Here is an 18625-nt window from a genome sequence, read left to right as displayed (position 1 = left end):
TCTCTAATTAGGCACGGTGGTCTTCTAACCTCTACGCGCACACTTGATTTTCAAGATTTCAGTTTCACTTAGAGAAGACCAGCAGAGATCAGGTTATGTTTAAAAGAATGACTCTACTTTTACAGATACAAAAGTGAAATAATGAACAGGTAGAAATGAGCACCTGGGAGGAGATCATTTCCCTCTTTTATGTAAATACTCTCAGGACATTTCTAATACTTGGAGTCATTACTCTTTAAAAACAAACAAACAGGGGCGCCTGGGTGGCGCAGTCGGTTGAGTGTCCGACTTCAGCCAGGTCACGATCTTGCGGTCCGTGAGTTCGAGCCCCGCGTCGGGCTCTGGGCTGACGGCTCAGAGCCTGGAGCCTGTTTCCGATTCTGTGTCTCCCTCTCTCTCTGCCCCTCCCCCGTTCATGCTCTGTCTCTCTCTGTCCCAAAAATAAATAAACGTTGAAAAAAAATTAAAAAACAAACAAACAAACAAAGAAAACCTCAACTGTCCAACCTGTACCGTATATTTAAATTTAAAACAAATTAAATATTTTTAAAAATCTCTTTTTCTTTGCTGTGTCTTTAAATGAAGGAAGCAGCTATAAAAATAATTACTTCCTTTTTTTTAAATGTTTATTTATTTTTGAGAGAGACAGAGCATGAGTGGGGGAGAGGCAGAGAAAGAGGACACAGACTCAGAAAGAAAGGAGACACAGACTCGGAAGCAGGCTCCAGGCTCTGAGCTGTCAGCACAGAGCCTGATGCGGGGCTCGAACTCACAAACCGTGAGATCATGACCTGAGCCGAAGTCGGACGCTTAGCCGACTGAGACACCCAGGTGCCTCTTGCTTTCCAGTTCAATACCAAAATGGTCACTGGAGTTAGGAACCCCTTGTCATCACCACCAATTTCTGGTTCTTTGTCTTTAGTTAGAATTTTCATATTTAGGAAAAAGATCCCTTATAGTTAATGGTGGTATATATGTCACACTATATAAATTATGCTGGTGGAGTGAATGTGTGTAGTTGTATCAAAGTTACCTAACTCAAGCATTGTTTATCATATAATGAATATCACAGACTGAAACTTAACACTTTGGCATGATTGGCAAGGGGAAACTTCAGTTATATAATTCCTTTACTGTAACTACTTTCACTATCAGTTTCATTTTTTATTCATTACTTTTCCATATACCTATATAGACTTTAATGATAACCAAATTACTATCTTTTTTTAAGTTTATTTATTTATTTTCAGAGGGAGAGAAAGAACAGGGGAGAGGTAGAGAGTGAGGGAGAGAGAGAATCCCAAGCAGACTTTGCACTGTCAGTGCAGAGCCCGACGCGGGGCTTGAACTTATGAACTGTGAAATCATGACCTGAGCCAAAGTCAAGAGTTGGACACGTAACCGACTAAGCCACCCAGGTGCCTTACTATCTGTTTTTATTTTCTTGTATATCTTACTGTTAATGTTAATTTTCTAGGAGCATTTTTGTCTCGTTTTTGAGCAACTTTCTAAACACAATTGTAAGCGCAAGACAATAAATTACATTTTTCTCTGTTGAAGTCTTCTATTCTGAACACAATTTCTAACTTTTGCTACAGATAATGATATGAAAGGCTCAGAGAGCTGTACTGCATTTTATTAACCCTAGAACTCTTCTCTGATGATATTTGTGTCATTGTTTCCTAAAAATGAAGTGAAATGAAAGAAGTCTGTGTAATTAGAGGGTATAGATATTAGATTCTCAGTTTTTCAGCATATTAGGAAGAGACTGAAGAAGACAGAATCTCTTTCTCTCCCCTGCTTCCTTTCTCCCTATGCATGCGTGCGCGCGTGCGCGCACACACACACACACACACACACACACACGCACACACACACTGCAGACAATGGACTTCTTTCAACTATACGTTGTATGCCAAATCTGTTTCCAAAAGGGATTTCTAAATAGCCGTGCATTTTTGGAAAATTAATGTCGCAAATATAGAGTTCACATTCATTTAAAAATATTCTTGGATCACAAAAAAATTTAATCTTTAACTTTTCAGCATAAAGCGATTAGGTAACACAAGGCACATCTGTGTTTTACTAGTCATTTTACATGCCGCTTTTTACTTTTAATATCTAGAAAAACAACTTGCCTTCTTGGATTCTTGCTTTAGATACAGAACTTAATGGGCTTTATTCCACTTTCTAACTTATTTTTCTGATCTGAAAAATGTGGCCAAACAGTTGTGACGGGGCATGAGACGACTCCTGTCTAGACACTGAAGGTTCAAATTATACTGTGTCTGCCTCTCTGATGAACTGATAAATGAGGATCCAGTCAGATACATTACACTAACACAATTTCCCAAAATATCCAGACATGGCTTAGACACACAGAGGCAAATCCAAGATCAGCCTTCCCTTCCCAACCATGTTTACGGAACACTGGACGCGTGGGTCCTTCTTTTTGGAGTCATTAGGCAAGAGAGAATGTATTTTGACAACTCGGAACTGTTGTCATGATGTGACAACACAGTCTGGGTTCCTTAGAAGCAGCTGACCAGTGGGTGCATGCAGAAGACCCGGGGTCTGCGTGCAATTACAAGGTCAGAGGGAGAGGGAGAGGCACTCACAGTTGTGGCAGGTGGCTCCACTATACCCCGTCTCCTCGCAAGCGCACTGGAAGCTGTGCCATGTTTGCGAGCACTTCCCGCCATGCTCGCAGTGATTGGGCACACATCTGTCAGAGAAAGAGACAAACAGAAATGAACCCACACACGAATGAGATTTATGAGTGGCCAAATTCCAAGCCGTCTGGGCAATATATCATTTCAATGCCAGGTTGACTTACCCAGGCAATTAATCCTTGTTAGTTTAAGCAGATTAATATGATCCATGATGGAAGGTGCCAGGCGCACAAAAGATGATGTATCACAAGCCTGGTGTTTCCCATTTTTTGAGTAAACAGTAGAAATTAACAAACAGTGGAGAGACTCATTTGCATAGCACAGATTCATTTTATTTTGCCTTTGCACACAAAAAAAGTCACTAGCTGGATTTCCTCCTGGTGAAAGATAGGGTAGCCATCTTGTTTCTGGTCTTCTTCCATATCAAGGCCAATACCAAGTCACAAAGGGGTGACACTAGTTTTTCATAGCAGTTTCAGTTTTTGAAAAAAGGCCATGGCAACAGCCAGAAAAGATTGCTAACTCTTCTGTACTTCTCCCCCTGTGTCCAGCTGGTGAATGAAAGCCACGTATCCAAAACATCAAGCATAATATAGGGGAAAATGTGGGTTTCATGTTGAAATCTTTGTCTTTCTATTTATGATACAGCCAGTTGTGGCTACGTAAGTTAACCTTTTACTTTTAATGTTTATTTATTTTTTGAGAGAGAGAGAGAGCACAAGTGGGGTAGGCGTAGAGAGACGGGGAGACACAGAATCGAAAGCAGGCTCCAGGCTCTGAGCCGTCAGCACAGAACCTGACTAGGGCTCGAACTCACAGACCACAAGATCATGACCTGAGCTGAAGTCGGACGCTTAACCGACTGAGCCACCCAGGCGCCCCTAGCCTTTCTTAATATCAATTTCTCTTTTGAAATATGGAGTAATTTTACCTACCCTATAAGTAGCTGTAAGGTGTGGAGGTAGTACGTATAGACTAGATGACTAACAGGCAGGAAACAGAGGGACAGCATAGGGGAGCTACAAATATTTGGACTGCAACGTCGAGGGCATAATTTCCTAGCTTGCCTGTATTCTCACTACAGTGAGGTTGAAACCTGTTCAGAAACACTCCTGTTTCAATAGCAGACTCTTTACTTCCTCCTGGTCCTACTGCCTTATTCTTCCCACCAATTCTTTTCTTCAACTTCCCGATAACCTGATTCTTTGTAATTCTGGTTAAGATGCTCACAGATAACAAAGGCATTACTCTGTATTACCATTCACAAAAGATTTCAAGATTTTAATAAGAAACTGTCTAAAATGGAAATGTCTACCCAGGTTAAAACAGTAGAATCTACCATAATGGATCACAGGCAATGGACTGAGAGGGACCCACACTGCATGGGACCCCTGAGTCATAATGCCCTGGTAGCTTCCTGCTGTGAAATTTGATAGGGCTGGTCTCAGAGACAGCATTCGTCATCCCCCCTTTCTTGATTTACCCTCAGTCATGCCTAAACCCACAGCAGGCATAATTCCATCTGGCATTGAACCTCCCATTCTTATGTAGGAACGTGGTCCCCTACAACTCTTTGCAAACCTTTAGTGAGGCAACACACATTCACTGAACACTTGCTATGTGCATAGCACATGGGAATAGAAGGCAAGTAAGATTTCAAGAACTCACAGCCTATAAAAGTAAATATATTGTATATATGAAAACTATAATGTAAGATGGAAATGAAAAGTGTCATAGTGCAGGGGCAAATGATGCATGATGGAGTTTTACATGAGGGATCATATGTAGATTTGGGGCACAATATAAAGCTTGTAGGTAGAGCCTCAATGAACAGACAAGATTATAAGAGAACTGAGAGAAAGAGCATTGCTGGGGGAAAATACAACAGAAGCAAAAAATGCTGGATTATCATGGGGGAAGGGTGGGTATGGAAAATTCAGTCTACCTTAAAAGGCACTTGTATTTCAAATGAATTTGGGCTTGGTGTTTTCAAGGCTTTAAGGAGGGTTCCTCTCCAAAGACCTTATGACCTAGGTGGAGGTGGGGAATAGGATTCACACAAAATACAACGCGAGGCAGAATTTAGTGAATACAAAAGGAATCGGAAATGCTATAGAAATATGGACATTAGAGTAGCTATGGGTAGAATATAAATAAATATGAAGTTTAAAGCATTTCACTGCATTTTTATAACAACATGTTGAAAATTTTCCCAGCAGAGAGTGAGAAAGCGATGACACAGACAGAGAACCATGCCCTCCTGTACCCTCGCAGGCACCGAGGCATGGCATGGGCCTCTGCAGAGGCCCTGATTCTCCAGATCATGAGAGAAAGCAATGGGATAGACACTCAAAAATTATGAAAAACTAAAGAAACATCCTTGGTACTTAATTTTGGAATTCAGTGTGTATATGGCTTTGTGTGGTATATTTACTTTCTAAATGGTTGTGGGTTAATATTGGCTCAGTCTAATAGTGAAAGTAATTTACATCAGCTCATTATATCAATTAATTCAGGAGGAAGTGATGCAGAAGTGTACTGAGTTGCAAAAGCAAAGCCAGCTCGGAATCTCAATGTGCTCTAAATAACGCACAAAGCAGAGAAGCCACCTCTCAATGATAAAAAAGACTACCATGTACTTAAACACACACGCGAAGTGTAACCATCAAGTGAGATTGACTGAATACTCCTAAAATTCAGTATTAAAGATTTCTTTAAAAGTGGTCTCTTATTTAAATGGGGTTTTAATATCTCATTTGGTAATGTCTGTTCCTTATAATTTGCATTTTTTAAACAGATAGTATCCTTTTGCTGGTACTGGCATTTAGTTCTTCTTTTCTTTTTTTTTTTTAAAGAAAAAACATTAAGTTTTATTTATTTTGAGAGAGAGGGGGAGAGGAGGAGAAAGAGAGTGCACAAGCTAGGGAGGGGCAGAGAGAAGGAGAGACAGAATCCCCAAGCGAGCTCCACACCATCAGCACAGAGCCCTACACAGGGCTCCAACTGTGAGATTGTGACCTGAGCGGAGATCCAGAGTCAGATGTTTAACCGACTGAGCCACCCAGGTGCCCCTGGCATTTAGTTCTTGATGGTGAGAGATGTTTTATTTCCAAACAAATTGACTCAAATGTAATTTCAAACCCTAATACTTTACCACTATATTTAAAACAAAAATGTTAGGGCCAGTCACCAAGCAAAACAAAATATGAATTAAACTAGTCTCCCACTTCCTGACTATTTCTTCTCCCATGCTCCCACAAGACCATTTGCAGAGGTCCTATGCACCATTATCACATTGGTTAGTAATTGTTTGAACATCTTGTCTCTTGTAAAGCGTGATTCTGCAGTTAGGGATTTTCATCTTATGACTCAGCATGACGAGGTGCCTCATCTACCCAGAAAATGCCTGCTGGCCACTGACCGAAGCAATGGACGAAGGTGCCGAATATGAAGTTACACCGAGGGACAGAAGTAAGTTTGGAGGAAACATCTCTTTTACTGGGAGAACTATGGATTGGTGTTATGTATGATTTTAGTCTTACATCCAGACTCTTGCTTGAGGTAACTGTTACATGTAGAGTTTGTTTCATGGCTTGTCCTAGGTTGGAAGTTTGATTTGCATCAAATGAGACTCCCAGTGGCTCCACTGTGGTTACGGGACAGCTACTTGGGGGCAGTATCAGGACCCTGCATGGGACAAGTTGGCGAGTGTCAATTTGCTGTGATCAAAGGGCTCCAGAGGAAGTGATGCATCCAATTATCTCTGTCCCCGAGACTCTTCCAGCTTGAATCATCCCTCCAGTCGTAGCAATGCTTTCCAAAATGCTTCAGAAGCAGAAGGCATTTTTTTTCAAATAAAAGTGACTTATACCACGATACGGAAAACAAACAAAAGCTAACCTTTGAAACTTGAAATGTATAACGATTACTTACTCTAAAATCCATCACTACGGAAGAAGTGGCTGTTTGGATGGATGCAACAATCCTGTCTAGGGTTATGGATGACAGTTGTAGTTTTATTTTACCCTGAGTATCTCTTTTATTTCTATACTCGATTTTAATGGCAAAGCATTGGGAAAAAATGGTATTCGCAGATAGAAGAAACTGCAAATGGTTCCAGGTTTGTTTGTCACGGCTCCCTTCTGCGGATACTACTTTAACAGAGACAGCAGAAGAAAGTTTATTTCAAATCGAAAAGAATGTCAATCTGACAGCATCATGGAATGCAATGGTAGTCTTCAAAGGACTTCGAAAGTGTTTTCTTTTCTTTTTCTACGGTGCTTAATAGTTATTATTAAGAACCCAATATAAAAACCACACAGTGGTTTTCTGAAATGTGTTCGCGCAATACCAAATAATGATTAACAGTGGAGGGTTTTTCAGAACGGCTTGCTGTTACTAACATCCTGAACTACTGGTACACAAAAGTTCTCAAATGTTCGTGCATATAGGAGTCACTTGAAAATCTGGTTACAATGAAAATCCTGATTTCTTAAGTCTGGGATGGAGTCTGAGATCCGGTCTTTCTAACCTGCTTTCCAGGGCTGCTCAGGCAGGTAGTCAGAGGAGCTCACTGTGAATTAAAAAACTCCAGGGCATTTAGTCCCTCCTCCCTAGGGGCTCAAGGAAGAGTCTGGAGGAGGAGAGAAGAAGCAGCCCCAGGAGGGAGGGCGTGGGGGAGAGACAGCAAGTGGGAGAGGCCGATTTGATATATCAGGCCACTTGTCCACTCAGAGTAACAACATAATCATCTCCTAATCTCATGTAGTCGGTTTAATCATTTCGGAACCCGAGTTCAGACCCCATATGACTCCTAGAAAGTGATCACTGAATATAAAGGCAGTTTCATCTGACCTGAAAATTAAGTTCCGTATTCTCCTTCTGCGTCAGCTGAGATCCCCCACCTGCTTAGTTATGGGACAGGGGCCAGTTCTGCAGTATGTCATTTGCTTTCAGATTAGTACAAATTTTATCCCGGGACATTATACATGCCTTGTTCTAAACTTCAGAAAAGAAAACTTCAGGTCAGGGTATAGGTTATTTTGTGAACTACTGGAAAATATTTAGAGCGATTTATAAATTGCCATCCCAGTGTAAATTACCTCTTGAATTTTATTTTTTTCTTTCATCTTGGTGCAGAATTTCATATCTGTTCATCAAGACAGGCAATTCATTTAGAAAGTTTGCTTGCTGAAATGCTGTTTTTTATACTCCTGGCTCTCAGAGCTATTTCCACAATCATGGCAGAGTTTTCTTCTGCATTACCTTTAATATTGATCTCAACAATATTTTAGTACTTGTATTTTCACACTAATTAGATTTCAATTTTAGTTGAAGGCATACTCTCTGTGGAGTATATATCACTGCCTTACATTTTTTCCTGTTCAAACCGAAATTATATAGAGAAGTAATCATAATTCCAGCAACTAATTTAGTATTTCATTGCTACATAACTTAATTTTATAGCTGTACGACCAGAAAACCTAATGTTATATTGATGGTGCTACTTCAACAAGCATTTATTTATGGAAATATTTAAATGTAGAGATATTTATTATGCCTCCTACATTATGCCCAAAGTTTCCATTAAGAATAATCAAGCATATTTGGTCCGCATCTTTCCAACAATTACACATTTCTAGACTAGCCATATCCATCAATTGTAGCCTTACTATAGAAGCACCTTAAAAGTCATTTCTATTGTAATAAACCTGAGTCCACTTTATTTTACTTTGTTAATTTACTTTGAGTTATAATTTTACAACGTATTCTGCAATGATTTATGAATAAAACGTCTTTTAAGAGATCACAGGCTCACACGAAGAGAGACCAGTAAGATCATCAGTTCCTTCACCTTCCAGGTCCATTTGTATTCAACCTAGGTAAACAGCAGTAAGCTCTTTTTAATGAGTCAGGACACTCTAAAACAAACCCTGGGGAAACAAAGAATAAAGGCAGTTTCATCCTCAAGAAATTGTATTTATTCATCACAATGTAATCGGCAAGTCAGGTCTCTATCTATGTCTGATATTAAAAATATTGGTACCAAATTAAGATAATATACCACTATTCTACGAGTATACTGAGATTTATGGAAAAGTTAATCTCTGAAGAAAGCACGGATTCAGATGAGCCCGAGAGGAGGAGGAGAAACTTTCTACACGGAGGGAAAGCCAAAGCTTGTACCAGCATGAGTGAATACAAAACGTGGCCATAGATTAATGAATTGTTGAGTTTGGCCGGAGCAGAAAGCTTGCATCCACGTTGAGGATTACAGCAGAAAGTTGTGGATGTCTGGCCAACAGCCCTTTCCTCTTTCTTGCTTCCTATGGTAACTGTTATCTTGTTCAGGTACCTTCTGTCTTTCATGTGGCCATGTGCTTTTGAAGGGAGACTAGCCCAGTCTCCAGGAGACAAAAAGAAGTAAAGAACCAGGCTTCTTAATGAGGTCATCGACCTCTAGTGCACATTGTTCTCCAAAATCTTTGACCCCCTGCTTTTACAGCAACAGAATTTGTGTCTTGACACAGAGCCATCCAGGTAAAGATACCATTTTCCAGGCTCCTTTTAATGTAGGGGGTCTGTGACTAAGCTTGATCGATGTATGCACCGTCCGGGTTAAGCCCCAAAAGGGAAAGGGCACGCGTTATTCTTGCTTTTCGGTTACTCCTGATCTCCTTCCTAAAATGACCCTAGGATGGTGAGACCTGGAACAGGCGTCAGTGAACACATGAGGACAAGAAAGGAAAATTTTAAGGAGTCTAGTGCCTGGATAACATACCAGCCCTGGACCATCTGCTCAAATGTTTCCTGTCCCCACCTTAACCGCGCTGCCTGTTAAGTGCTGACGTCCTCAGGGCTCGGTCCTGGGTTCTGCCTAGGGTGGCTCCAAGCTTCTATCACTGGTTCAGACTTCCACGGAAAGCTTCAGACCTGTGTATCCAACCAGCTCCTCGACAGCAGCCCCTCGGAGGTGTAAGAGGCATCACAAAGGAGGTCAGGGTACTCCCCCACCTTCTCATTCTCCCGTTCAATCTCGTCTCAGCTAATGGCACCACCAGGTACGTACGTGGTCGCTCATCTCAGAAAACCCGAAGTTATTCTTCACAGCTTCCTTTCTACTGCTTCTACAGCAGACATCAGCAAAACTTTGTGAATTAACATTCAAAAGCTTGCCCGAAATGTATCCACTTTCTGTGTTTCTACTCACTCATTTCAACCCACCATCACTTCTCCCTGGATCACAATGCCTCCCTACTCATCCGCCTGCCCTTTTCCATTCTTGCCTTGCTTTAAATTATTCTCAGCGAAAGGCCAGAATTCTGCATTATATCACACCACTCTTGAAAGCCTCTGATGGACTCTCTCTCGTCTCACCTGGGAAACGTTGGAGCACTGGTCCGTCTCTGCACAGTCCCCTCTGCCTGCTTCTCTGTGGCCATCATCTCCCGCTCCTCTTCCTCCCGCCATGTTCTCGGGACACCTGCCCTCCTTTGAGTCACCAGTGGCTCAAACTCTTTCCTTTACACCTTTACGCACGCATTCCCTCTTTTCTAACGCGTATTTTCCCCTAGCCGTCACAGAAAAGGTTCTTTTGTTTTCCTCAGTTCTTACCTTCAGGGGTCTCCTCCGACCTTCCAGTATGAAGTACTTACCACCACCTGACACTCTCTTTTTGGTCTATCGCAAGTTCTAATGAAATACGCGTCGGTTTCTTTCTTGCCAGGCTTCTTTATGGGACTATGCTTTCCCTGATGGCAGGGACTATGTCTCTTGACCACTCTTTATCCATTGCCTAGAATTCTGTCTGGCATCGAGTAGGTACTCATTAAATAATTATTGACTGTATTTTGAATAAGTGAATTATCAGGCCACTTAGATAGTTGAAAATGGCTTTCAGTACCATTTTGATAGCATATGAATGCGGACATAGAGAATGTCTCAGACTGCTGCACTCTAAGTGAGTTTTGGATTATCTGGTCCATTTCTCTCAAATCTATCACATAAACATAATATCATTATACAAAAAGTCAAACTGTCTGGCCAAAGGATTTACATAATCTCCACCTATACCAGAATGCCATCTTATTTGTAGATGAAGGAAACACATATCCAACGTAAGCCCTTTAATCTAAAAAATGAGTGAAGTCTTTATATATTGATATAACTATTAGAATGCAAACCCAAACTTGGCAAAGCCCAGCGGTCAAGCAAAGACAGTATTTTGACAAGTCAATCAGTATCAAGAAATATCAAAATCAAGAAACATCAAAATAATAATAAAATAACGGCTAATGGAAGAATGAAACCCCATAAGTTTATAGGTTTCTTTTATTAAGAAAAGATAGCATGAATAACTTTTATAGGATACTGTAAAATTATTTTTTATGAATTTAGGATGATTAAATATTTTTTAAAGTTTATTTTTATTTATACTGAGAGAGAGAGAGAGAGAGAGGAGAGAGAGAGAGAGAGAGAGGAGAGAGAGAGCAAGCAGGGGAGGGGCAGAGAGAGAGGGGGGACACAGAATCTGAAGCAGGCTCCAGGCTCTGAGCTGTCAGCACAGAGCCTGACATGGGACTTGAACTCCCAAACCATGAGATCATAACCTGAGCCAAAACTAGGAGCTGGATGCTTAACTGACTGAGCCACCCAGGCATCCCAGCATGATTAAATATTTTAAAGGAAGTGATGTTATTAACAAAATTACCATGAAACCAATAGTGAAATTATTTTACAGTTTATACTTAGAGAGTATAACAAGCCAAAGGCATACAGGCAGTTTCATCATTTAAAAAAATGACATAAGTTTAACAAATTAGAAAAATGTGCACAAAAATATAATATTTGAGGCGCAATGTCTTTTTAATTGGTTCACCACTTGTTGCAATTCTGAAATCAAACTGAAAACATCCCTTTAGATGGGCATCATCGCATTCTGATCTCCCAAATATTCGCTAATGAAGAACATTTAAAACGTCCTATTTTTAGTGTAGTCAGGCTTCAAAAATATCATACATGATGAAACCAGTATTCTAAAAAATAGAGACACATGGCTTCTAAAAGCCAATGTAGGATACATTCACTTAAAGAAAAAAAAATATCCACCCAAGGCAGAAATGTGTGATTAATAGATCCTTGTTCTCCAGATACCAATATGGCAATGTTTTCACTTATGCTACACACACACACACACACACACACACAAAGCCAAATAAGATTAACTTTTTAAAAATGTGTATTCAAAACAAACAAAAAGCAGAATCAGACCTATAAACACAGAGAACAAACTGATGGTTGCCAGAGGGAAGGGGGGTGGGCAAAATGGCTGAAGGCAAGTGGGAGACACAGGATACTAGTTGTGGACTGAATGACTCATGGAATAAAAGGCACAGGACAGGGAATACGGTCAACGGTATTGTAATAGTGTTGTTTGGTGACAGGTGGGAGCTATACGTGTAAGCAGAGCATATCATACAGAGAAGCGGACTCACTACGTTGTATACCGAAACTAATGTGTGTCAACTCTACTCAAAGTAACTAAAAACATGTCTATCCAATGTTGACCTTGTATCCAGGAGACTCAGTAAGATTTGTCCCACGCCTCCTTCCAAAAAAGGAAAACACTAGTGAAGAACTGAACCAAGGAAGAGATTCCATTATTAGATATTTTATTAAATAAAGTCTCCTGTGACTTTCGAATACAGACTACTCAGGTATTTATTCCTAAGACACACAGAAATTTGGTCCAAGACTTTGAAAACTAGATCTAATCTTGTCACACCAGAGGATCTGATAAATTTTAAAATGATATAGTCATAAAGATTAGACACTGTTCAAACACTGGTATTAAACCCATCACTTTGCACTTGAGTGGAACAACTTAGTATCACACATATAGGTTCTAATGTTTTCAAGTTAGCAGTCTAGAAATGAACTTAAAATCTCCCTACAAGAGGAAACTATTCATGTATATACAATCTTTAGAAGGAACTGTTGTCACCACTATAATTTAAAACAGCTGTGGACAGCAAAAAAAAAAAAAACAAAAACAAAAAACAAAAACAAAAATAAAAAACAAAACCCTCAAATGAAGTACCTATTAGGGGAGAATCATTATAATAAAGCTTCTTTGCCACGCAGATTGTGTGTGTGGTCTCAGAAATATAATGTAATATCCACTTCTACTAACGGTGTTGAAGATCTTTTAATTTTTTCTCTTAATAACCGATTATGATTATGATGATATGAAATGATCATAACACGTGTGTGTGTGTGTGTGTGTGTGTGTGTGTGTGCGAGAGCATGCGCATTGCTGTTTTTTTGTTGTTGCTTTGTTTCAGTTTTTTGTTTAATTCTAAAATTCACATCTGTGTGCTTCTGGGTTCAAAGAAAATTCAAAACCACTGAAATAGAATGGTAAGAGTTTAAAGCTAGAAAGAGTAATTGAGCTCCTGATTTAATCCCCTTATTTCATAAATGAAGAAGCTAAAAACTGGAAATTGAGTGAAATTAGTGAGCTCAATCAAGGTCACTGAGCGTATTTATGGCATAGTCTGGACTTGGGCACAGATGCTGGTCTAGAACTTTTTAAATACTACGTAATTGTCCTAAGTTACAATGGAGAATCATAGTTGCAAACTAGAGAACTTTAGGAAGTATGTAATATATAGATAAAGAATTCTTACCCCTGAAGAAACAGTCAAAGAAAAAACAGAGCATGTATTTTATTGTCTTCAAACTATTTGAGTGTCTGGGCACATCTTTTTCTAATGTCTGGTTCTTAGACTTCTTTCTTTCTTTCTTTCTTTCCTTCCTTCCTTCCTTCCTTCCTTCCTCCCTCCCTCCCTCCCTCCCCTGAGTCCAAATAGGTGTACTATGTTTATGTAATTTTTTGTATTTCTACAAAGAAGAGAATAACATGAACATCTTTGACATTATTTTTACAGCTGATTCAAAACAAATTTTGTGGTAGCCAATTTAAGCAATTGCTATGGTCTTGTTATCCTCACTGTCTAACTTAGTGTTTTTTTCTAGAAAACACGTTAGCATCTGTGGAAGGCAGTGTTTGGTAAATTGAACTGGTTAGAAATCTTTCTGTCAGAGGCAATTTGTGACAGATATTGTTTGCAAAGAGGCTGTATGTAGATTTTGGTTCTCTAAGGAGTAAAGAGAGGAGACATGCGCTAATGGAGGTGGGGGGAGGATTTTAAACTGTTTGTGGGAAGGCAGGCAATTATCCTTTAAGAAGCTAGAGGATTCTGGGTTAACAGTCCCATGACATACGATTTCATCTCATCTGGTCATTATTTCACTGTGTCACAACTGGATTCTATGTTTCGTTAGGTCCGCTGTCTCGGTAAGACCGGGATCAGCTCCTGAGACGTGGCAGGCCTTCAATAAATACATGTTGATGAATTACTGAATTCAAGAAACTCACACAAGGAACTTCTCCTCATCTATCATGCAAGTCCCAGCACAAGAATAATCAGAGAACTTGCAGGTTGTAAAAAGTTAAAAAAAAACAAAAAAACACACAAAAACACAAACCTGTTCTTAACACGGCCTTTGGAGATGCACACAATCGTGGCCAAACATACTAAACAGTTTTCCAAAGGTCTCACAGCTTGTTTTTGCCAGAGATGAAATTCTCAGATTGATACCTTTCGTCACTATCTTCCAGTGTTCACACTTGTTTCTTTTTATGTTAAAAAGAGATCAAGGATTCCAGCACTCAGATCTGATCTCGTAGATATCAATAAACAGTTCTTTCATCACAGTCTAATATTTTGTCCTAAAGATTGTTTAACAATGTGTAATTTAAATATAATCTTCTTATAATTTTTCTGTATACTGAGCACGTTCAAAATAAATATGTTCATTACTGTTACTTCTCCCTTTGATATGCTTACTGCAAGACAGTCTCCGGTTGATTACCCACTATTATCACTATTCATGGTAATACTTGGCTAAGCAAGAGTACAAAAAGAAATCATTTTGAGTTTATACTCACTTAGGGCTTTAACTCATTTATACAAATCCTGGGTAGCATGGGGTAGAATAACTATCCCATTAGTTTGATTTTGTTCCAAAATAAAATGCTAAAGAGGGTCCTATTTGTCTTTGTATCACTTTGAGCGTGCTGTCATCTTTCGGGCTGTATTTGAGAATTTACATTGCAACCAAAAAATGAACTCAGCAGTATGAGTAAACTGACTGACATAATCAGAGGTTGGAAAATGAAACGCTTTTCAGCATTTTAAGGTTCACTGCAGAAATAACTAATGAGAAGTGGACAACATTTTATCCCCTGTTTGTAAATGGAAATAATACTTATTGGGTAGTATTGAGAACCTACTATTCTAGGAGTATATGAAGCACTGGGGATTCTAAGGGAATAGGTAAAATCAACACACTGTACTGTGACTATAGAGACACGGCCAAAAATACTCCAGGAAATACAGGTAGTTTATGCATATGAGGCTATGGCGGTGGTAGGGTGGCTAATCAACAGGGAAGCTCACTGGGTATGGTCTTGAGGTGTTTGCAGGATGCGTAAGAGTTAAGAATCCAAGAAAGAGCTCCTGGATGTCAGAACAGGATGGGCAAGAGCAGGTATGAAGGTTTTTAATTGCATGGGAAATTATGCATAGCAGGAATCTTTAATGGCCAAAACCTGACGAGCAGCACTGGGAGAGGTAAGACATATTTTAATTATTTTCATATATGACTAATAATGGCATTAAATATTTGGCAGACGTTATATTGTTTACATATTCCCAGTAGTTAACTCTCCACTCGCTTACCTGCCTCTCTGTTTCCCAATTAGGTACCCTGTCTTTAACCTACTTTTAAGTTAAGAAATCAAGATAGCACCAAGGTTTCGGCAGAAGGGCTATCCTGATACCATAAGTACTGCTCTACGATAGATACTGTAAAGTTATTTTTTATAACACTGTAAAGTTGAGCTTTATATTTATAAAATAAACAGATTCTTCTACTATTCCTCAGTTCACTAGAAATAGAAAAAATATATATATAGTAAGTCAAAAACCAAGTCATTCCCTAATGACTGTTATTCAACTCATAGATTTGGAACCAGTGAGAGCCCTCACTCAACATTTCAAGTATAAAGCAGAGTGGAAATTATGGAAGCATTTACGTCTTTTTTTAAACCAGAATAATTAAATTTCGGAATCCCCCAAAGCTGGACTACTTTCAGGAAAATAATTCATCTTGAATGGAAATAATTTTAAAAGAAGTAATAACAATGAAAATCTAACTGTTTTATTAACAGGCACTTGACTTTATAAATGGTCATGAAATAATTTGGCATGCTTCATTCTAATTACAAACAGCTCATTTCTACGGATTTATTATCTTACTTAGAAGTGGTCTGATTGCCTTATAGAAAAATTGATAGACGATAATTAGCTTCTGGTTAGAGATTTTTGATCATGCTTTATTCTCTCCAAGCAGTCATGGCATTATGTTTATGCTGAAACAGTGAAGTTTTTCTCACTGTTTCAGATAATTAATAAACTATGGGTTTTTAGGGGCTTATGCCTCAGTAGCAAAAATGTATTCCCAAACCTAATTACTCAAGCCTAAACTTGAGTTTACTGCTGAGCATTTAATTTAATCTTTTTAGTGTTGATTATTTTTGTCACTACTGCAAGGCAGATCTCACAAGTATTTCCTTTTCAAGTGGAGTGACAAGTTGCCATCTATATTTGTACACTGAAAACCAAGTGCAAGTTTTTAGCATTTCCCTTCTGCATACATCTAGAAATTCGTTTATGGCTTATCAGGATTGAGGTTAACTCAGGATATGTCACCATGATAGAAATCTCCCCCTATGAAAAAAAAAAAATCAAGCAAGAATTCTGCTCCAAAGTAATAAGTCAATGTATTCAGGCAAGCAATTGACTAAGTAAAAAAAAAAAAAAAATCAAAATTTCTGCTTTACTGCCCTCACCAGATATAGGACAATGGGAGTAAAATCCCATTCCAAAGCCCCCTGTAGACCCAGTTGCATTGACAGATGCTTGAGGTTGGATCTCAGGGTTAATGCCAACTTCCTCGTAGCTGAAACCCACAGAGGGGGATGATACTGCAGAAATAATGAACCTTTAAGAGAATAATGACCTTTAAGGAACCATTGGTTCCTCCCTGACGGGGCGCAGCTGGCCTCGGTGCACTCCAGGCTCAACTTCAACACGATTAACTTCAAAATTAAAGCTGGTTTGAAGGAAAATTTAAACCACGTTGTAAAGCAAAATCAAACAACACGAGTAAGGCGGCTTTCCGGTGTCTCTTCAAACGATGCAGTCATAGATCGGGTGGGGGGGGGGTGGAAAGGGAGCAGTTCTGTGGTCTCAGTGCTTGCCCACACCCTGACACACGGGGAAGGAGATGCCCACACGCCGTGACGGGGAAGGTGGCAGGGAGAATGTACTCACGCACATCCCTCTGTGTCAGAGGCATAGGTCTAGAGGCGATCCTAGACCTCAACGTTATAAAACAGGTGTGCACCTGCATTATTGCTGGGCATTTACAGTCCAGTGCCAGCCCCCTCTGGGGAGCATCAACACAGACCCATCTCCTGGGCGTGTCCTGGGCACAAGGGGTTTTCTAGGGCCATCTGTTAGTTCCCCACGGCTGCCACAAGTTACTACAAACATAGCGGCTTAAAGCAACACAAATTTATTATTGTGCAGTTCTGGAGGTCCAAAGTTTAAAATGCGTCCACGGGGTCGCTTTCCTTTTGGAAACGCACTTCCTTGCTCTTTCAGCCTCCAAGGCGGTCCACCTGTCTCTGCTCTCCTCCTTCACCCTCAATGCCAGCTGCATAGGGGGTTCCTCCCTGGCCTCTGACCTCTGCTTCTGTCCTTACCGGTCTCTATCTTGGCTTGAGCTCTGACTTTGCAGCCTCCCTCTAAGAAGGATACTAGTGATTACACTGGGCACACGAAGATAAAGGAGGATAATCTCTCCCCCTCACAATCCTTAATTTACACACACCTGCAAAGTCCCTTTGTTATGTAAGGTGACACGGTCACAGGTTCATCAGAATGTCATTACGGCAGTCAAGAGCTGCTTTTCTAAGGGAATCATGGAATTAGGGGTACAAGACAGCTTCGTCAGTTTTCAGACAGAATACGGACAGAGGACAGAAGAAATGCAGAAACGTAGCGATAAACCAGAGAGTTGTGCTGTTCAGTATGGTAGCCACCAGCCCGATGTGAATACCTTAAGATTAAATAAAATTTAAAAATCCAGCTCCTCAGTTGCCCTAGCCGCATTTCAAGGGCTCAGGAGCCACAAGTGGCTAATGGCTACGAAATTAGACAGCACAGATATAAAATATTATAAAGTATTTCCATCACTGTAGAATATTGTGGACAAACTGGATGTCACTACTGAAGAGTAATATTCTGGGCATGGTAAACCCTAACACTGTGGCAAAAGGGGGGGGGGAATCTACATTATGATTTTTATTGCTTGCAGCAACTTAAAAATTGTTTATATCTGATTTCTGGGACTACCCTCAGGTGTTAATTATTATCCACCATTATTAAAAGTTTAATGAACTAATGATCTCTTCTACAGAGTAGAAAAATAATAATGAAACCATGGAGAGTTTTGAGGTTTTACAAAAGCATGTCTGAATATTTCCTAAAAGAAGAAACAGTCCAAGCCAAAGAGAAAGGCCCAAGAAGGGTTGATGATGTGGCCAAAATACAGCAACCAACCAACAAAATAATTGTTTCCCTCTTGGAAAACTAGTGACCTCAAGAATTAAGGATGGCCAGAATATACTTTCTTTTCCTTTTTTTAAAAAAAATCTATGTAGCACAGATATTGCTTGTTATGTATGTATGTATGTATGTATGTATGTATGTATGTATGTATGTATTTGTTTATAATTTGCAGGGACCCAGAATCTTAGA

The 18625-nt window shown here is 39.7% G+C and overlaps 1 protein-coding gene across 1 annotated transcript in view; it reads right to left on the bottom strand.

Moving 5' to 3' along the window:
- CNTNAP2 (contactin associated protein 2) overlaps positions 1 to 18625 on the bottom strand; it is a 1395900-nt gene that overhangs the window by 769589 nt on the left and 607686 nt on the right. Inside the window, 1 exon segment of the mRNA XM_032592507.1 lies at positions 2619 to 2725. Coding sequence (XP_032448398.1) covers positions 2619 to 2725 — 107 coding nt within the window.

This window comes from Lynx canadensis, chromosome A2 (genome assembly GCF_007474595.2).
Source record: "Lynx canadensis isolate LIC74 chromosome A2, mLynCan4.pri.v2, whole genome shotgun sequence".
NCBI lineage: Eukaryota > Metazoa > Chordata > Mammalia > Carnivora > Felidae > Lynx > Lynx canadensis.
The sequence above is the reverse complement of the archived record's forward strand: the minus strand, read 5'-3'. Positions and strand labels throughout refer to the sequence as shown.